The 22,556-nt window shown below is 38.8% G+C and overlaps 1 protein-coding gene across 1 annotated transcript in view; it reads left to right on the forward strand.

The window, feature by feature from the left end:
* The window catches only part of LOC108537538 (exocyst complex component 4), a 661,401-nt gene that overhangs the window by 576,282 nt on the left and 62,563 nt on the right, over nt 1-22,556 (forward strand). Inside the window, exon 11 of the mRNA XM_017885082.1 lies at nt 7,874-8,093. Within this exon, the coding sequence (XP_017740571.1) occupies nt 7,874-8,093 (220 nt within the window). The remainder of the gene's footprint in view (nt 1-7,873; nt 8,094-22,556) is intronic.

Consider the following 22,556-nt stretch of genomic DNA (forward strand, 5'->3'; position numbering starts at 1 on the left):
AATGGAGATAAGATAATTCAGATTCTTTTTTTAGTCTTTAAAATTATTAGTAGGAGAGATTCAGAGCTTCTCAGTAAGGATAGTACATCTCTGCAGAGTGAAGACTAGATTAGAAAACATATAAGAGGAAATGATATGTTGAGAGATCCTGCAAAATGCAGAAGTCGTAAAGGATAAATCACACATTTCTATTGGTTGTGATACATGGAATCAGTAGAAAACATCCCAGGCCTCCCAGATACCTATATTAATGTGTATGTTATTCATCCTAAACTACCAAATTGTATGTAATGATACACAGCAAAGTCAGGAAATAGCCAAATGAAAAGTTTATGTTGTATGATACAGAGTATATGTAAATGTATGTATTACAAAACATAATTAGCAATAAACAGTGATTCACTGTTTATGACAGAGTCATGCATGAATTACTTGTGCTGTAAAACCAGAATCCTGAATTTGAATATTCTGAAATTTTTCATATTTTGGTTTTATGAAAGATGATGTGCTGTTGTGATTAGATTCAAGTTACGCATTTTTTAGCAAGAATAACAGAGAACAATACTGTGTTCTTCTTTATATCATGTCAGGAGGTACATGATGTCCATTTTGTCCCATTATTAGTGATGTTGGCCGTCGAATTTAAAAGCTTTTTAGGGTATGAATATACGGAATACTTATTGAATAAGCAATCATTTTTATTCAAATAAATAACATATCACTGCTCATATTGCAGCTTCTACAATACGATGTAGGACCTCTCTGTTCAAGGATATTTCCAGCTGGTAACAGCCACAATTCTTGGCTGAGATGAAATGGAAGAAATGGAGCTGTACAGTGAAACAGAATTTGTGATAAGGCTGGGCTAAGTGAGGGATGCTTGAGTGAAATTTTAATTAGTTTGTAATTTCCCTCGATAGCAACCAAATGAAGATTAAAAATTTGAAAATATTGGGTAAAATGTTGGTAGTGTGTGCTCATGTGTGCATTCCAAAGGACACATAACTTGCCGTAAGAAAGTAAATTCAACAACACAGGTATTGCTTATGTGCATACATTTAGAGGGCCCTTAGTTGAGAATCTGAAAAGGAAAACTTCAATTAAATATTTATAAATATTAGAATTTAGACAATAAGATCCATGCTTTTATTTTATCTTATCTTATCTTATCTTACTTTATTTTTTAGAGGGAGTCTTGCTCTGTCGCTCAGGCTGGAGTGCAGTGGCACGATCTTGGCTCACTGCAACCTCCGCATCCCAGGTTCAAGTGATTCTCCTGTCTGTTTCCTGAGTAGCTGGGACTACAGGCGCCTGCCACCACTCCTGGCCACTAATTTTTTGTATTTTTAGTGGAGACAGAGTTTCACCGTGTTAGCCAGGATGGTCTCAATCTCCTGAGCTCGTGATCTGCCCGCCTCAACCTCCCAAAGTGCTGGGATTACAGGTGTGAGCCACCACGCCCTACCAGATCCGTGCTTTAAACATTCAAAAGCAACGAGAGTCAGTTGCATACTAGCATTATTTGTTTTTTGGTTTCTCCTATTTTACAGCCTTAAGTTTAGGAGGCTGATCTGAATAAGGGTCCTCAAAATCCTGTGATGAGATGCTCTCCATACAGCATTATGTATACCCTTTTCTTTGACTCTCATAGTCTCTTTTTCCATATACACAGATATACCTGTACGTTGTGTTTGCCTGCTCATCATTTACAGAGATAGGAAATCCCTGGTGTAAAAGCACTTCATGAGATTAAATAATACTCTTTTGACAGGGCTCCATCTGTGTTCTAACTTAACTTTGAAGTGAAGTATTTTCTTTTCTAATGAGATTCTTTTCACTGTTAAAAATTCAATGTTTTCATACTTCCATAGAGCTAATGAGGAGCATTGTTGGGAAAATTGGGCTTTCTGATTATTTTCTTCTATACCCTTGACTCTCCCTCCTGTCTCCCATTCAACAGATCATTTTTAAACATTTGCTAGATGAAAGGACTCATCCAGTACACTGTGGCAAATCAGGGAAAATAAAATAAAGACTCACCAAAAATGTTGAAGAGCTACTTGCAGTATTTTAATTTTGTGGAAATAATTCAACAGAAGCAAAATGAAGATGTTCCCTAGTAGAGGTTTGGTTAATAATACTGTGTTCATTAGCTTGATAGAATGAGTCTGTAATACTCTGTGAAAGAGCAGAATACGAAGTAGTGTGAACAGCCATATTGCACAAAATATAAAACAGTGTGGGATGTGCATAAGAATGAGAGAATCTTCTGTCAATAAGAATTACTGGTTTACATTGGAATGGTGGAGATATGGGATGATTTTTTAAAAATTTTGTATTGAAATCTGTAGTCCAAATTCTTAGGAGAAGGGCATTACATGCCAGATAGATTATGTCCTAGTTGCAGGAACTATGGGTTATGATCAAAGGACCTTTTAATTATTTTATCCAATATTTTATTCAATAAGCATTTCCTACAAGTCTACTGTGTGCCAGCCATAGAGTAGCACTACTCGGCACGAAGGATTCAGCAGTTAGCAATTTACACTTTGCCCCTGGCCACATGGGGTTTCTTGCTCATTCCTAAATCCATTTATTAGTGAAATATTCCAAGTATTAACCTAATGGTCTGAATTGCCAACTAGGGATGATTAGATGGGAAAATAAGGGACCAAAGTGTAAAAAAAAAAAAACCATACAATATTTCACACTTTCCTCTAATCTCCAGCCTCATCAGGGTTTATGTAAGATAGTAATTCTAAAAACCATTGCAGCACCATTTACTAAGTGGTTATTGTGTGCCAGTCTCTGTTTTGAGTGCTTAATTTTTATTTCCTCATTAAACCATCAGAACAATCCTGTGAGGTAGGTAGTATTATTATAGCCATTTTACAGAAGACACAAGTAAAGCTAAGAGAGGCTAAGTAACCTGCTCAAGACTGTGCGTTCCAGGTCCAAACTCTGGAAGCCCTACTGTAAGTATTCCTCTCTTGACCACTCTCCTCTAAGTCACTCCCCTCTGCAGAGTGACAGTGAGTGAGGTTCATCTCCTGAATGGCTAGGAAGGCTCATTTTTCTGTGTCCTTCCTGCCCATGAAGGGTAGATTGCCCATTTAATGTAACTACTTTTTTTCATATTTATTTATTTTTAATTGAAAAATAGAAATTATATGCATTTGTGATATACATGTTTTGAAATATGTATACGTTGTGGGATGGCTACATTGAGCTAAGTAACATGTATTACGTCACATGTTTATTTTTTGTGGTGAGAACACATAAACTCTGCTCTCTTCGTGATTTCTAGTATCCACACATTGTTACTAACTATAGTCACCATGTTATAGATTAGATCTGTTGATCTCTTGAATTTACTCCTCCTGGAAATTTTGTATCCTTTGACCAACATCTCCTCCCCTCCCACATCCCTTAGCCCCATTCTACCCATTTTTCACTAAGGTAAAGAAGGTGAAACAGCCTTAATTTTTCTTTCATTCTCACCCACGTGTTTTGTGCTTCTGCACAGGGAGGTCCCCTGCAGCTCTGAAAGCAGATTTGGAAACATGTTGAATGAGTCCCCTCCAGTTAGCGCTGACAACATCAACCTGTATGTGTCATGTGAGATAGATGTGTATGCTTTAGGGAATAAATGATGTGAATTGGAAAGAAATCACTCAGCCAGAAGCGATGGTGGCCCCTCTGTCTGTGCTGCTCAGTGCAGTTCATATTTTAGGGACACCAAAGGCAAATATGAGAAAAAAAGAAAATGAGGCTAATTTAGAGTCTTCTGCCCATCTGTTTAGCAGCAGATTGACTAGTAAAAATTTTGTTCTAATAAATGTTAAATATTTTGAAAATGTCAGAAGTACTTACACTCAGAAAACTCTTTTCCAAAGTCCCTTTGAAGAAAATAGAGATTTTGATGATTAATTCTCATAATATTAAAAAATAATAAAAAGAGTTTCGATGTATTTACTCATTAGGAAATTAGTAACAGGGGTTTTCTTTTGGAAGACAACCAAGTAGACTAGGATGCACCTGAGTAGGGCATCTTTTTGAGGGTTAGATGAGATCAGAAGGGGTCATCGTAGCAGGATGTGGTATTTGGAGATCTTCAAATTGTGGCCATGCTTAATCATCTACTTTTATTTCTTCATTTTTCCCTGCCTTCTTTCACTCACCCTCTCCTTAAGATCCATTATATTTTGGTTTTGGTCATATTTTATTTTTCTTTCACAGTGATAACATCAGTTAAGAAACCTCAGTGCTCTTTCTTGTGCTTTCTCAATTTCGTCTTTCTTTGAAGAAAAGCTACTTTTTTCATTGTGACAATCCTATATATACACCATCTTCATCCCCCACCACACATACACCCCAGGGATTAATAGAGTGTTTAACTGGTAATATGTAAGATTAACTGCAATGTATTATTGATTTCATAAGTAAAGAAAATTCTTTATTAGGTTAAACAGCTGAAGTTAAGGAACTGTTTATACACCACACTTTAAATGTGTCCTAATTAGACAGCAATTTATGAAATAAAGTCTTTGATACGTATAGCCAATTTTTAAATTCTCTGATTTAAAGTTATTTGAGTAGCTAATACATTAACAGTTTTTAACAATCAAATGATTATTAAAAGTTAAAATTCAGAAGTCTAATTTCCACTCCTCTTCCAGACCTGACCCCCACCCCTGCCTCCTATGGATAGTTAGTCATTTTTTTGAGACTTCCCAGGGTGTCTTTATGCTAAAATAAACAAATGAGGATATATAATTGTTATATAGGGGTTAGTGTAGTAAATACTACTAACTGTAGATTGATCTGAGCTTGTTTTTTTCCTTGTAACAATATATCCTGGAGGTCTTTTCACATTAGTACATCAAAAGTTTCCACATTTGGGGGTAGAGGGAGCTGTACAGTATTCCAAAATGTAAATATACCACAGTTTATTTAATTATTCCCTAATTGATGAACTTTTAGGTTGTTCCCAGTCTTTTGCCTAAAAACAGTGCTGTAATGATCTGTATATTCGGTATGTAGATCATCACATCCATATTTAGATAGAGCTCTCGGAAGAATTTCCCAGGAATGAGATTTCTGAGCCATAGAGAAATGCATCTGGATTTTTGAATAATAGTGCCAACCTGCTTTCCACAAGGGTTGTACCATTTTTCACTCATATCAATAATATATGAGAATGCCTCTTTCTTCGCACTTACGGCAACAGAGTGTGTTTTCAAACTTTTGGAACTTGGCCAATTGCGTTGATGTAAAAATTGGTATCTTAGTATAGTTTACTTTGCATTTTTCTTATGAATGAATAATTTTTTAAATGTTTAATATATTAGTCATTGTATTGACTATAAACAGTCTTTTCATGTGTTTTGATCATTTTTTTTACTAAGTTATTTGGTTTTTTTTCTTGTTGAGTTCCAGCCATCATCTGTGATTCAAACTGCAAATATATCTTTCAATTGGTTATTCATTTTATGTTTTCATTTATTTTCTTCTCCCCTTTTGAGAAGAAATTGAAGTACAATACAGCTCTTGCTTTCCATAGCATTGTGGAACTGTAAAAATGACCATGCAAGTTGAAACCACGCAAAGCAATCTTAATCAATGAGGATAGTCACAATTGTTTCATGACTTTACAATTTTTTGTGAAAACATTAAAAAACCTTTGGGAGGCCGAAGCGGGCAGATCACATGAGGCCAACAGTTCAAGACCAGCCCGGCCAACATGGTGAAAGTCCATCTCTACTAAAAATAGAAGAAAGTTAGCCGGGCATGGTGGCACACACCTGTAATCCCAGCTACTAGAGAGGCTGAGGCAGGAGAATCTCTTGAACCCAGGAGATGGAGGTGAGCCAAGATCGTACCATCCTGGGTGATGGAGTAAGACTCTGTCTCAAAAAAAAAAAAAAAAAAAAAAAAATTAAAACTCTATTCCTGGCATTTATAAATATATACAGAAATGAAAAATAAGAAAACCAATATGTATTTAGTACACTGTAACATTAGAAACATTGAGAATTAAAGTGTTTTATTTTTTGTTAAAATCTTATCAAGATTAGTATAGCAGTGCTTGCCGCTGCCTTATATACTTTACAGTATACAGCAAGTGTCTTTTCTGGGCCTCGGTGAACTGTCATACTTCTAAGTTTGGCTCAGTTGCCAGCATTTTATCCTTTATTTTTTCTGTGTTGTGAAATATCTCCAAGAGGTTTTTAAGTGTGAAATTTGTTGCCAACATCACTTCCTCTGACATCTCATCTCTCTTCATCCTCTGCATCCCTTTGGTCACAACCACCTTCCTGGTTGGTTCTCGCCTTCAGTCTGGCTATGCCTCTCCAGTGGCAGCAGTGTCAACATTCCCAGGGGCAGCTCTTTCTCCTGTAACTCCTTTTACATTCAATTCAAATTTCACTTCCAGTGTTACCACTTTGTGGTACTTTTATCTTTGTTGGCCAATTCCCTCCCTCTTTCAATTATCCATTTTTATAAAATGCCACATGGGTTTATCAGTGGGAGACAGGGAGGCACCACAGCTGCATGCTTTGCTGCCTGTACATGAAGTGAATAACAAATGCACAGTGACCAGTTGCCAGTAGACATTGGAAGAAGGGGTGTGATTGGTCACTAATCGTGATGAACACATATCAGTTATTTACATTGGGATTTCAGAGGAGCTAGCAACAAATTTATACTTTAGTTACTTAAATTTAATGTACTGTGGTGACTATACTGTGGTATTGAGATATTGAAACTATGTAATTGAAGGACTGATGTTATTTAACTAAAAAATAGTAGTAACTTCAATTTGTTCGTATAAGTAGGGGCTGCCTGAATAGAAAATTTAAAAGAATTATAATAATAAATTTATTTTGTTTATTATTAAAATTAGAATTTTAATAAATATCTATATACTCATCTCTGAGACTTGACAATCATTACCATTCTGTTGTGTATTCTTTAAGTGTTTTTAATAAAGGAAATAGATCATTGCAAGTAAGGTTGAAGTTCTCCTTTGTCCTCCAGCTCCCATCCCATTCCCTTTCTTAACCTCTGAACTCACATATCATCATGAATTTTAGAGTATCCTTCATTCTCTCTCTGTTTCTCTCTTTTCGACATTTATATATGTACATGTAAAGCAGCAGTCCCCAAGCTTTTCTTTGCACAAGTACCAGCTTCGTGGAAGACAATGTTTCCATGGACAGGGGTTGCGGGAGAGATGGTTTCAGAATGAAACTGTTCCACCACAGGTCAGACATTAGACTCTCATAAGGAGCATGCAACCGAGATCCCTCACATGCATAGCTCACAGTAGGGTTCATGCTTCTGTGACAATCTAATGTGATTGCTGAACTGACAGCAGGCAGAGCTCAGGTGGTAATGCTCGCCCAGCTGGCCGCTCACCTCCCGCTGTGTGGTCTGGTTCCTGACAGGCCACAGACCAGTACTGGTTCATGGCCCGGTGCGGGGGTAGGGGGACCCCTGATGTAAAGGTTTCAGTGGGAAATATGTACTCTTCGGGAATGTGCTTTTTAATTTGCACAATAATTTGTGTTTTTTGTTTTCATGTTTTCCCATTGTTTCTTGTATTCTTATCTCCTTCTTGAATTAAAATAGTTTTGTCTTCTCCTTTTCCCCCCATTTTAGAAGTCATGTTCTCTGTTTCATCCTATTTCTATTCAATTAGTGGAATAATTTATATTTTTAAAAGATAAAAATTATACAGAGATGAGCATTATGATGACCTGCCCTCTTCACAGAAATAGCCAACGCTAGATATTATCATGTCATCTTGACATATTTATATAACACTTTCCTCATAAATTTAATAACCTTCTTACTGTTTGTCTTCCAGATTTATTCAGGAGATTGAGCATGCCCTGGGTCTTGGCCCAGCCAAACAGTGTCCTCTTCGAGAGTTTCTCACCGTGTACATCAAAAACATCTTTCTCAATCAAGTCTTGGCTGAGATCAACAAGGAGATTGAAGGAGTCACTAAAACATCTGACCCTTTGAAGATTCTGGCTAACGCAGACACCATGAAGGTGCTGGGAGTGCAGCGGCCTCTCCTACAGGTAATAATACACTTTGAACTTATTTTTATCAGCAATTTTCATTGACTTGGCAAGCGTCATAAATTTAAAAAAGAAGAAGAATTACCATCTGTTTCCATATTCATCAGGGACAAAACAAAAGAAAATAAATTAAATAGGCACTAGGGAAATTTAGATTTAATGTAGTTGGATGATGGAAGTTCCTTAAGATCTTTAAGGAAAAAAAAAAAAACACCTTTGGATATGAGAGATGGTGAATCTCATTAACATGCAGGCAGTTCCTCATTATTATACCTGGAATTTGTCCTTGAAAGGAACTGTTTTTCCATTGGTGAATGCATCCCTGAGTATGAAGGATTAACAGGAAGGAAGTTATGATGCCCAACCTCAATTACCAGCAGGAAACCCTCTGTACCTTTTAAGGGCAGCCTTACCTTTCAATGACTTCCCTACCTCACTGGGAATTTGAACTAGTAAACTGGCCTTTAAAAGTCAAATCACTGAATTCACATGATGATCTTGTTAGTATTGGAAATTTTACTTGATATTTTAAAAAATGGTTTCTTAGCATCAGAAAAAATAAAATCATCTGTCAGTACATATTTTTGATTAATAGGCTTGAGGCATATAGTTTATATACATTTTAGCTGGTGACTTGGAGGTAAATATAAAACTAAAAGAAAATTAGTAGGAGTTTAAATTATAGGTATACATTAACTATTATTTCACTGGAATTGAATCCTTACTGTGTTTCTTCATTTACGAGTAGGATGGGCACAGTCTCACACTTTTAGTAAATTGTACAATATGAGACTATTCAGTATGTGGAAGACTTGGGCTTTTCCAAGAGAAGTTGTATAATTGGAAGGGAGTTATGCTTGCTCCAGTTGCCTGCCCTTTCCTGCCTTTACATATGTCTCCCTTGATTTTTCTTTGTACGTTAGAATTTACAGAAGTGCTGGACCTTTCTTAGAGAAGTGTTCTGCTTTTGAGTATGTTTTTTTATGAACAAGCTTTTCTATTATGTTGATAAAATAGAATAGGAAGGTGTTCATTTGGATGGTCTGGGTCTCTGATAACCATATGCCTGGTGAGGGATCTGTACTGAGTGTGGGGTGCAGAGAAGGGAGAATGCCAAAGGCACATGTTCGCTCTTCCTTCTGCTGGATTTCTCTTCCAGCTCTTTGTGTGGCTGGGGTCTTCTCCTCTCTGGGTGTCACTTCAAATGTCATGTCCACTGGAAGGCTTTTCCTGACTGTCCTAGCTAAGTAGGTGCCCTTTCCTGGTTATTCTCCATTCTCCCATTTTCCCTCACCACCACCCCCATCCATTATCAATACTGAGGCCACACCCTATGGACTGTGTCTGTGAACTGTGTCATGGAGGCCCCCTTGCCAGATAGCTTCTGATCAAGTTCTGCCAATAGGCAGCACAAGTAGAAGATTGGAAAGTGGGAGGAGAACGAGGGTGGGTGATTTCTTCTCCCCTTCCTCTTCACTTTGGATCATGGCCCTGGCTGTGCGTGCCTCCCTCTATCACCGGAGATCCTGCCAGGTGACACATCCTCCATAGCTCCAGCTCTCACTGGACTCTAGCAAGGTCATTTCTTCTCCTTGCCTCTTGATTTCAACTTTCTGCTGTTACAAGCCTCTGGGTGCCTCAGTATCCCTTGTTGCTGCTTTCAACCCTTCCCATACCTCTGTAAGTTATTTCTTCATTCATATTTCTTTATTTGAATCATCTGAATAGAATACCTTATTTTGGGGGGGGGGGGGTCAGGATCCCAGGTAGATCTCCCCAGTTAATCAGTATTTTAATACTTTGGTTTTTTTCTTCCTAACACTTATCACAACTCTAATTATTAATTAATTTCGCTAACTTGTATATTTTCTGTCTTTTCCCACTAGAGGGTAAGTTGCAAACACATATTATAATGCCAGGCAGCAGGAAGGTGCTCAATGAATAACTTACTGAATAAATGTGTGGTGGAGGGAGGGAAGGAGGGACGGATGGAGGGATGGGTGGATGGATGGAAAGAAGGAAGGAAAGGTGGAAGGATGGATACAGTGAGTAAGTTTTGAGGGTCATGAATACTCGCAGAGTCAGAATGGGGAGATGAGAAATAGAGAGTGACAAAAATATGCTTACTTTTATGTGTTGTCTGACCATATCATTAGCCTCATTTCCATCAGAAAACCTTTCAGTATTTATCTGAAGTGTCACGCTATATGCCATACAGAGCAACCTGAACATGTTTAGTGTACTGAATTTAAAAGGAAAAAAAAGGCAACAGTACATTACAGAGTGAATCTGTGAACCAATAATACTATTAAATGTGATAATTTGCAGCTTCAGTAGCAAAGATGCATTAAAACTCGTAACTCCTTAGCTACAATCTGGGCCATGTCAAGGCCATATGCTACCAGCAAAATGACATATCTGGGCAGTCTATCCGTGTGCCTGTCAGATCCCTCCCAACCTCATCACCAGCCATTTTGTACACATTACTGTGCTTCTTGCCCTTTAAGTCATTGTGAGGCTAGGTAAGAACTCCAGCTTTACCCGTTCTCTCTTTGACCTTGTCAAGATATAATTATATATAAGTGAATAAATCTTGAGACTAAGACCATTCAAGCTACTAACCTGCGATTTTTTTTTTCTAGAGCTAACACACCTACTTAATTTTTTGTGTGATTATGTTACTCTCCTTTCTTTCATAAAAATTTTATTTTATGAAAATGCAAATTGTTTAAACCATATCAATAAGTTTGTTTAATATTCTCAGAGAAAGTTATGCAGTTTAAAAAGCAAACAAGGAGATGGTTATTTTTTTTTCCTATCTTGGGTATTTTCCTGCCTTATAGGATTGTAAATTGTTTTCTAATAATTCCCCATACTCAAGCTTCATTCTTTTTTTGTCTCCCTCTACACGCACAAGGTGAATTTTATTCTCGGATGTGTTTCTATGTTTCCTCAATATTTTATTCCCAGCTAATTGTGGGTGGCTAATCTGAAGAAAGAGTAAGAAATAATTCTCAAAAACTTTAACTGAGAATCGAAAACAAATGTTAAGAAGGAGCTTGGAGAAATATGTGTATGTGTGAAAGATGCACGTGGGTTAAGTATTCAATTACAGGAAGTATAAAAATGTCCTTTAAAATTCTTCCCTTTGCTAAACTGTTGTTTGGTCACAGAGTAGAAGAGAGGATGTGCCTTTCCCTGAGGCAACACCCAGTGTCACACAGCATCAGCCCAGCCAGATTCTCCAGGGAGGGTGGGAGGACAGCTGTCTCAGCGATGCTTCCACTTGTTTGATAACAGACAGACACAGTGCCTAGGAGCCCTGTGGAGAGAACCCCAGGACACTTTGTCCTTGTCTCTCTGAAGTGGCAATTGGGCAGTACAGACACTTGGGTTATTAGAGGCCTTTCTGTGGGTGCCAACATGTGTTCTAAGTGATTTCATTTTCTAGTCACAGATTCCATAGGAGGGAAGGAAGTCAGTAGGAAGGAAGAGATGACAAGCAGCATTTTATACATAAAACAACTGTGCAAGTGTTGGCCCAAGCTGATACAGCAGAGTAACACTAGTAGTAATAATAGAAGAAGTAAAAACAGTAATGATAGCAGTTATAATAGTAGATAGTAGTAATGATAGCAGCTAACACTTTAGTAGCATTTACTATGAGTCAGACACTATTCTGAGTGCTTTGTCTATATTGATTGCAAGTGTTTAAAATGTATGGCAGCAATTCTGAGTGGTATTCTTTTTATGGGGAGGAAACTGAGAAACAATGAAATTAAATAACTTGCCCACAGTCACATAGCTGCCAAGTAGTAGAACTGTAATACAAACCCAGGCAATGTAACCTGGGAGTCTGTGCTCCCGGCCAGTTCTACCCAAAGTGGATTCTGAGGATTATGCTTGTCTGCAAGCTGTTTGTCACCAGTCTGCTATGAGACTTAGAGAATTTAGGAGTGAGCATTTAGACACTTAATTTTTTTCAGCATTTTGACATTGTCTGTTGAATCCAAAATAAAAAATTAGGCCTCTTGTATATCTTTGTGGGTTTTAAAATTTCTTTGTTCTAGCAATTCATTTTTATGTTTTATAAAAGTATCAATGTGCAACTGATTGGGGATTAAAACTGGGCTCTCCGTAGTTAGAGAAGAACTTTTTAAATCCCTTACTCTTTGGTACTGCCTCACAGAGAGGTAAAGCACAGAACCATCTTTTTTGCTCCAGTGCCTAAAGCATTTTACAATAGATAGATAGAAAAGTGCAGATACGTGTTTCAGTTGGGTCTCTCCTAAATCACCAGCTCCTAGAATGGTGTCTGCCGTGGAGGAAACACTCACTATTTAATAAATGGATAAATGAATGAGTGAATGAAAATGAATGAATTAATTATGAATTCCTTAGTACAGGGACATGGCTGTGTTTTCTGCTCACAGTATAAGACTCATGATCTTGGGTTTAAGATAGTTAATGGTGCTAAAATGAAAAAGTCACAGTTCTTATGCCTCTAATGCTCCCAGGATGAGGGCAGGATTGGATGCATCTCACGGTCTTACCATCTGAGATCCCTCTGTTGCCATCACTTTTTCTGAAGAATGGCCTCCACCTGTTGCAAGGCAAAGCATGTTGACTCAAACTAAGGAAATCTCTTAAGAGAAATTACTCATTTCTCCTGAGTCAGATTCTGAACGTGGAGTTCTGGAAACAGTTCATTGAAGTGGATACCATCTCATGCTTTATATGTCTCCCAGAGTACAAGTTACTCATTCCTTAAAAATGAGAAGACAGACTAAACTGATTTACTGCGTTTCCCTGGTTTATCAATGATTTGGAGATGCCATTTAATTTATTTCTTCTTTGGTGTCTCCATCTGAAGAAAGAGTGAAGGGACTAGTGCTTAAAGTTTTTAACCCCTTACCTATCAAATTGCTGAATGGGCAACTATCTATTTGAACAAGCGATACAAGCAAACTTTCTTCCTCTATCCCCAATGGAATATCCCATACCCTTGCTACTTAGAGAGTGTTCTGTGGCCAAGAACATCAAACTCTGATCAGTCTGCATTTGTACAGAATCGCGAGGTGATTTGTTTATATAGTAGAGTTTGAGCAGCATTGCCTTATACCAGTGCAAAAGCAAGTGTGGCCCGTGGACTGAGAGCATCAGTGTGACCTGGGAACTTAAGAGAAATGCAGATTCCTGAACCTCACTCCACTCTGGGTATCTCTGTTCAGACCAGCTCTCCAGGTGATATTGATACTCGCTGAAGTTTAAGAAGCATTCTCTTAACATAGCATCATCATAATACCCAGCGTGAGGTTAGGAAATGGTATCTAATGTTGTGGGGTCTTAGCTTTGTGGTGCACAACAGTAGTCATTTTTTAAAAAGTATTCAGCTTTGTTTCATGCAGGCCCAGCAATTGTAAAAACAATATTTGCAGCAGCAGCAGAAGCTGCTTCCTAGTCTAGCACATTGATTTTGCAAAGTTATTTCCAAGTACAGGATGAGCCTACATTTTCTGGCTCATGCAGGGCAATGTGAGACAGAGGCAGCTTTTCTAATGCTCAGGCTTTAACTCCCACATCATTGGAGGAACAAACATAAGCTGTGCAAGTACAAATTCTGGGCAATCTTGAAATGTTTAGAGTGTATTTTCATTTTCCTCTCTGCCCCAGTATTTATCAGAGTAACTTTTGAGAAGTGAAATGGCTAGAATCTGCCTGCAAACACCACGCTGTCGTCTCTTCCTCTGCCAGCTGCACTTTCCACTTATATCTGTAGGCTTACAGCCTGATTCTCACCAACGCCACCCATTAGAATCACCCAGGAACTTCCTAAAAATGCCACTTCCCAGATCCCATTGGTTGGTCAGGGGTGGGGCGTGCATGGGCATCAGTGTTTGGTATGATGCCCAGATGATCCCAACATGCAGCCGGAATTTGTACCACCAGCCTCGATCTTTCTACTCCCTAGTATCAGTTATTGCTGGGAGAGATAGTACATCAAAAATTACTGTTGAAGGCCAGGCGTGGTGGCTGACACCTGTAATCCCAGCACTTTGGGAGTCCGAGGCACGTGAATCATTTGAGGTCAGCAGTTCGGGACCAGCCTGGCCAACATGGCGAAACCCTGTCTATACTAAAAATACAACAGTTAGCTGGGTGTGATGGCACGTACCTGTAGTCCCAGCTACTCCAGAGGCTGAGGCAGGAGAATCGCTTGAACCCGGGAGGTTGAGGTTGTAGTGAGCCAAGATAGCGCTACTGCACTCCAGCCTGGGCAGTAAAGCAAGACCCTGTCTCAAAAATACATATATATATACACACATATAAAATATATATAATACATAATATTACATATATATAATATATATATATAGTTGAGGCTTTCTTTAATGCAGCCAGGTTTATAAAAGACTGCTCTGTAGGATACTTTGAACCAAGCCTTGGAATCAGATGCAAATGGATTTAAATCCCAGCCATGTCATTTAATAGCTTTGTGGCTGTCACCAAATTGCTTAACTTCTCTGTACCTATTTCTTCCCCTATAAAATGGGAATCATAAAATCTGTGTCATAGCAACACTCTAGTGGTTAAATGGAGTAATGAGTTAAAACGTGCCCTCTCCTTCCTACCCCGGGTCACCTGAGAGCAGGTCTCTGCATTGACTGCTCTGATATGTTTCCTGCCTGCCCGTTAACACCCGCCTTCCTTCCTGAACTCTACTGACTGCTCCCCAACTCCTCCCCTCTCTGCCCAGATTTTCAGCCTGCATCTTCTCATCACCAGCTTGCTGTTTACCCACCTTCTGTTCTTTCTACTCTAACACCCAGCTAGTAACTTCTTTCCTGCCTTCTCCTACCCTGGTGTGACAGCAAGAGAAGATACTGTTTCATGTGCTTTCTCCTTTTCCTAGAGTTTGTCAGCTGGTCATTTATTAGCAGCTGAAGCAGCATGCACTGTTTTTGTCCATTAAAGCTAGGGGATTAGTTTCCTAGGGCTGCCATGACAAATTACCATAAACTTAGTGCCTTAAAACAACACAAATGTATTCTTGCACAGTTCTGGAGGCCTAGGAGCCACATTCCCTCCAAAGCTCTGGAGGAGGATCCTTCCTTGCCTCTTTCAGCTTCTGGTGATTCCCATTGATATTTGGCTCTGGCAGCATAACTGCAATATCTGTCTCTATCGTAACATGGCCTTCTCCCCTGTATCTCCATGTTTTCTTTACTGGCTCTTGTAAGGATACTTTCATTGGATTTAGTGTTTGTCTTAATCCAGGACGATCTCATCTCAATCCTTACCTTAATTACATCTAAGAAGATTTCCAAGTTATGTCACATTCTGAAGTTCCATGTACAATTTTGGAGGGAGACACTATTTAGTCCACTACAGCTCATAACTAGAATACAGTCTATTCAATTGGCTATGTTTTCCTTGAAGACTCTCTGGCAGGAAGCAGTGTAGAAGTATTGCTGTTGGCCAGTCTGGGTGGTACACACCTGTAATCTCAGTACTTTGGAAGGTCAAGGTGGGGGTATTGCTTGAGGCCAGGAATTTGAGATCAGCTCAGGCAACATAGCAAGCAACTGTCCCCCCCACCCCCAGAAAAACAAAAAAGAAAGAAAAGAAAAAATTAGCCAGGTGTCATGATATATGCCCGTAGTCCCAGCTACTCGGGAGGCTGAGGCAGGAAGGCTGGATCACTTAAGCTCGGGAGTTTGAGGTTGCAATGAACAATGATCATGCCACTGCACTTCAGCCTGAATAACGGAGTGAGACTCTGTCTCTAAAAAAGAAAAAATAAATAAATAAGTATTCTGTTAAGGCAGTAGGCCCAGGATGGTCTAAATTCTAGATGTCAACAAGGTTCAAAGTGAAAGTGTTTGGTAGGCTGAGTGATTGCTGGAGCTCTTACTGAAAGTTGGTGGACACAGCTGCTTACAGTATAATAATTTGCTAGAGATAATTATACTGCTGCCCAAACCTATTATCTCCTCAGCCAAGCTAAGGCACTGCCAGTAACTTCTTCTGGTTTCCCGAGGAAGTGTGGCCAGCAGCAGTAGCATATTGTTCTCATCATATCACATTATGTTCATATGAAGAACGTTGCGTTTGAGCAGCTTTTGCATCACAGCCAGTTGTTGCCCTTCCACTCTCTGGTACAGAATAGATTCAGCTTTTATTAGTGTAAATAGATTAGTCCCATTTAAGGTCTGCTGGAAGTCATTATGAAAATCATTAGGTTGAAGAGAACTGATCAATTGATTTTTTTTTCCCCCTGTAAGCGCTGAGAGATGGTGCTAATGGTCTCACTGTGCTAAAAATAAGTCTTAGAACCAAGATGCCTTGGGGTCTAATCTGATTCTTCAGTGTTTATTGATACCTAAAGAAACACTAACTTACCACTCAGAGTTTTGATTTTCTTTGCATTTTACTTTTGTTATTTTATTTATTCACCAACTATTATTTTGCCTCTTCATGTCAAGAAATAACCACTTGTGGCTACCTAAGACTTCATCGAGGAAGATGGAGTGGAAGATGCCTTTGTTCTTGTCTTTATTTAGATTGTCCAGCACTCACCTGTTCACTTCCAAGACACCAGAGCAAATTAAATCTTTTATTACTAATAGAGCCTTTCGGATCTGATAACATTCGTCCATGTTTTCAGATCATTTTTATCCAGTTGTGTTACTTGTGTATTGTTAATTCTATTACTGATTTAGTACATTTTAATTTTGTAGAAGTTTTGTTGTGATTCTTCATAGCCATCTTTGAAAGTGCTTACTGCTACGTTTCATCATGGTGAGGTGGGAAATGGATATGCAACATAGATTTGGTCTCCGTAATCATCAGCTCAATGACCTTAGACAAGTCCAAGCCACTTGCCTTCTCTGAGCTTCTCCTCTCTCATGTATAAAATGAGAATGACACTTGCCCAGACTATAGACTACCTCCAAAGACTAGGATGAGAAGTACCATGGGATCATGGATTCAGCAGGGATTTATGAAGTCTTCTACATATTGATCTGTTTCATAATTATTATTAGTGGTCCACATGCCCACATATTTCTCCATTCAGGAAAAAAAAAAAAAAATCCACTAGTGTTAAAGGGAGTGGTGCTAAGAAAATGCCTACATGAATAAAAATATTTTCTACTAAGTGGAAAGCTTCACTAATATTTACTGGTTTGTTTCATACATGATTAGACAACCAGTACAAGAACCTGGCAATATTTTTTCCCCAGTTTATCACAAAGATGTTTTAAATATACAAAAAATCTAGAAAAAAATGTCCACTGAACACCCACATACTCACCACCCAGATTCTACCATTAACATTTTTCTATGTTTGTTTTATAGCATAACCAAACCTGGTCATTTTGATTCCTCTTCAGCCTTCACAGAAATGAATTCCCCATCATTCCATGAGTACCTTACTATGGTGCTATTTCCAGTATTTTAATCTTAGAAAATCTGAACATACAAAGAGATACATTAAGTAAGAAAGTAGTTGCTTCAAAAGAGTATTTATTTTCTAAAAGTACTCATCCAAACATTTCCTTCACATAGTTCCATGGAAAAGGAAATTGACCAGCTCATGCTTATGATTAATCTATCAGTAGTGCCTTTATTGATATAATATTACAAAGGAACTTGTCCTCATAACTGTTGATGAAGAAGGCTGTAAGTCGAGTCACTCAGAGATGATTTTTTTAATATACAGGCAGAACAGGCCCATTATATGATCAAATTGAATTTCTATAAATATCGTTAACTTATTGTCTTACCTTCGAATGAAAAAGAAACAGGATCTCCTCTGACTGGCTGGTTTTCTTAGAGAAGTTCCTGGTTAACTAGACTTCTGTAAGTAACTTTCTGCAAAGCAATGACAGAAAAAAATATTTAACTGTATTTAAACTAGCTTCTATATAATATAGTCAGCTAGGGTTTTGGAATAATACCACAGGGACTAGAGATAAACATTATTTTCTTTTGTCTTCAGAAAATCGTCTGCAACCAATCTTACACATTTTATAAGGATCCTTAATTATCTCAACATTTTTTATTTTTGAGGTCAACCATTATTCTGAATGTTTTCTTCAACAGTCTATCATCTCTCTTAATGTATTTGGAACAGATTTTAGTTTAGATGCAACTTTTAAAGAATTCATCTACTACATCTGGGTTATGAGGTCAGTTTAAAAAGAATAAACTGGAAGCCTTTATCTCCTTGGGTAGAGGAGTCATGAGGGACTACTGAATGAGAAAGTAATTATAGTTGGTGACACTTGTTTACTAGCTTTGCTTGGTGCTAAGAAACTTGTCTGAGCACGAGACTGTTTCAGAATGACATCAATATAGGGAGAACCCCTGGGTTTTAAAGTAGGACTCTGAGATTACTTGCTATCATGAGTAAAGAAGCCCCACTGATGGTCGTCTTAGTTGTCACCTAGACTGTTCTATGAAACAGGGCTTACTTGGGGTAAGCATTTTGAGGTTTTGATTGGCTGCTGTCCATTTTGATCTTGCCTCAGCCCACTCGTTGGTAGATAAGCAGGAGAGAAGGTAATGACTTATGACAGATCTGCTGACAGGGACTGAAATACATTAACACTTCTGTCACTCAGATCTTTAGAGGACTGCCTTTGCCTGAAATATATTTGACTTTACTTGCTAACAAAGGCATCTTCAGATTTATTTCTTTTCCTTAAATGTTAGAGAAGAGGAAGAGCATCCCATTGAAAGATACTAGGAAGAGAAAAGCCTGGCTCAACAGCCCAAGCAAATGATGGTTATCATTCTTGGGAGCAGCAGAATTGCTGATTGTGCGAGATTGCTAGTAGGAGCCAGATGAGTGTAGACAGAGAACTGCTGTACTTAGGAAATTTTTGAGGTTCTTATTCTAAGCAGTTTTTGCCCTATGTGGATGTTGCAGCTCTGGCTTAGAGATGTTCTAGTGAGAAAATGGAGGGAAACAAGACTATCTCAGCTTCAAAGTTTAATGGCCCTTTAAGATTAACTGTTCGAATAAAGCAGCTGCTTTTCTTCATGCTTTTCAAGGATGCTGCCCTACTCAAAAACTTGTGTGTACTTAATCTTAGCATAGACAATCTCAGATGGGCTGGTGAAAGCTGACACATCTCTTAAAACAAGAGTGACATGGCACAGTGAAAGAATTTTCACCACTGAAATTTTAATAAAATGAAATGATTAGTATGTATTTATTAAACACCTGCTTTGTGCTATCACTCGACAAGGTGATGTGGGGATACAGAATACATTTATTTATTTATTTATTTATTTATTTATTTATTTATTTATTTATTTTTGAGATGGAGTCTCGCTCTGTCGCCCAGGCTGGAGTGCAGTGGCCGGATCTCAGCTCACTGCAAGCTCCGCCTCCCGGGTGCACGCCATTCTCCTGCCTCAGCCTCCCGAGTAGCTGGGACTACAGGCGCCCGCCATCTCGCCCGGCTAATTTTTTTGTATTTTTTAAGTGGAGACGGGGTTTCACTGTGTTAGCCAGGATGGTCTCGACATCCTGACCTTGTGATCTGCCCGCCTCGGCCTCCCAAAGTGCTGGGATTACAGGCTTGAGCCACCGCGCCCGGCCGAGAATAAATTTAAAGCAAGACTCCTTCTCAGGAATTTAGTAGGGATCAATTAATTAGGAAACTGGAATTTCTCACACCTACGAATCCAAGAACAGTGAAGGACACTTTATAATTGAGTACTGAATATGATGGTTTAGAAGATTTTCACTATAAGAGCTGAAGAGAGAGAGACAGAAGGCTGGAGGATTCAAGAGAGACCTTAGGCAAGAAGTGGGCCCTGGGTCATTGTAGGATGTGTAGAAACGAAGAAGGCAGAGGAGAAAAGTGACCTGAACAGCGGTCACAACGTAAGCAAAGACACAAAAGGTAAAACTGACCATCGCGTGTTCATCAGACAGTGAGAGTCTAAATGAGTGAAGGAATGAAAGGAGAATGAGAAATAAGGTTAACGGGGACACAAAACTCTACCAGGGAGGTCTCAAACTCTAAACACACCAGTTTACTTTTGAAATGGAACTGATACAGAATGGTGACAGTTTTTAGAGAAGGGACGTGTTCAAATGGATGCACTTTTAAGGAACAGTGGACCTTGGCAGTTCAGACAGGATTAAGGGGTAGAGAGCCTGGGGTCCCAGAGGCAGCTGAGGCAGAGATCCACTAAGTTCAGCTCTGAAGGGGAGACAGAAAGTTGCATGCGTTTCTCTCCAGACCAAAGTTTTGTGTGATGGCGTCATGGCTGCCTGAGATCCGGTGAGCCCCAGCATTGTGCCGAGCTTAGCATTTGTCATCAGTCTTTTGAATTATTGTCCTGGTTGACCAAACCACCCAACAGTCTGACTTTTTGGGGTAAATATTGCACTCATGAATCCCCGTGCCTCCTGAGCCCTCAAAGGCATGACCAAATGGGGTTCATCATCACCTCCGTGTCCACAGGGGCAGCCATCTTGGCTTTAGCACACTCACATTTGTTTAAAGTTTAAGCTGTACATTTCTCATTTGTTACTTTTTTAGACACACAGGAGCTCTGTCAGTTAAAGTCCTGCTTTGGGGAAAAGGCAACATGCCGCCAGTTCATTAACAGGTTATCTATGTCGTTATGCCCTTTCTGGATTGTGCATATTGGAAATAGAGTCTTTTGAGGAGGAAAAAAAAAAAGCTATCTAGCCTTCTAGTTTCCCTTTCTTTTTCTTCTTCATTTTTATCTCCTTTTTTCCCCTTTATAGTTACAGCTATTCCCATGATGGATGGTCATATCTGTGAAGTCCAGAATACCCTGAGTATTCACTTGCAAATAGCTACAAAGTCAAATACAGATAACTACACTTAAATGAGAGCTATTCTCCACCTCTTCTCACTGCACACACACTACTTCTCTTTGCCCCATTTCAGCTGCAGGAGCTTAATTGCTTCTTCCTTTTTATTCCACAAAGCATTTCGGAATTTGTTGTCCCCTTGGTCATTTCAAGGTCAAGGCTGCCTATCAGGCACTTGCAGAAGTGCTCCGGTGACCTTGCTTGCTGTGTTTGCCCATGGCTTCTGAGGCTTTACCAGAGTGAGCAGCCTGCCCGAGCAGAGAGAAGGTTGGCCTGTCAGTTAATTTCTTGCCTCTTGAACAGGAGGAGTACGCTTTTCTTCCAACCTTTCAAAGTGTTGCTTTAGAGCCAAATAAATCTTTAACACATAGTAGGTACTTATTTGCCAAATGAATAAAATGAAAATTGCCAACAGCTATGTTAAAGTGTGGCCTCTGGCTTACTTGGTTAGGGCTAGGGTGTGTAAAAGCAAACCTCTGTTGTTTGCCAAGGAAAGGAGTATCAAATATTTGTGTTTTAAAAAAAATAGACTTTATTTCAGAAAAGTTATAGATATATCAGTGTTGCAAAGACAGTACAAAGAGTTCCCATATACCCCCACTTTCCCTATTATATGAATATCTTACACCTGTATTCCTATGGTGCATTTATTGCAATTAATGAGCCAGTATTGACACATTATTATTAACTAATACTTTATTCACACTGCCTTGTTTTGTGTATATGTGTTATATGTGTGTGTGTATATGCCCTCTTGCTGTTTGGGATACCACAATACATTTAGTTGTTATGGCTTCTTAGGCTCTCTTAAATGTGACAGTTTTCTCACTTTCCTTTCTTCTAATGACCGTGACAGTTTTGAGGAGTGCTGGTTAGGTATTTAGTAGAATGTCCTGCAATATGTGCCTGTCTGCTATTTTTCTCATGATTTCACTGGGATTATGTGTTTCTGGGAGACATTTTCATCACATCTTACCAGGGTATACACTATCAATATGACTTAGCACTGTTGATGTTAACCTTGATTACTTGCTTGAGGCAATACTTGTCAGGTTTTTTTTCACTACCGAGTTACTTTTACCCCCTTTCCACAGTGTATTCTTTGGAAGGAAGCCACTTTGCCCAGCTCACACACTTAACGTGCAGGGAGTTATTCTCCACTTCCTTGACGGTGGAGTATCAGTATAAATGATTTGATTTAGAATGCTTCTACATGAGAGATCTGTCTGTTCTCCTTCATTTATGTAATTATTTGGTTATTTATTTGTCAGTATAGACTTATAGATTTGTATTTTATTCTTGGAGTTATAATCCACTTTATTTTGCTGCTGATGTCTAGCTTTGGACATCAGGAGCTTCTTTGATTGGCTTCTGTTATCTCCTAAGTTCCCATCTTTGTGATTTTTTTTTTTTAAGGCACCTCCTTACTTTCTGGCACTACAAGGTGCTCCTGGCTCATCTTGTATGTTCCCTGCCCAAGGCCTAGCATCAGCCATTTTTCTAGGAATCCTAGTTCCTTTATTAGACACTAGTACTGGAAAACAAGATCTGGGGTTTTAGAATGTTTCTTGTTACTTGAGTATCATTATTTCTAG

The sequence above is a fragment of the Rhinopithecus bieti genome, unplaced genomic scaffold (genome assembly GCF_001698545.2).
Source record: "Rhinopithecus bieti isolate Rb0 unplaced genomic scaffold, ASM169854v2 scaffold_13262, whole genome shotgun sequence".
Taxonomy (NCBI): domain Eukaryota; kingdom Metazoa; phylum Chordata; class Mammalia; order Primates; family Cercopithecidae; genus Rhinopithecus; species Rhinopithecus bieti.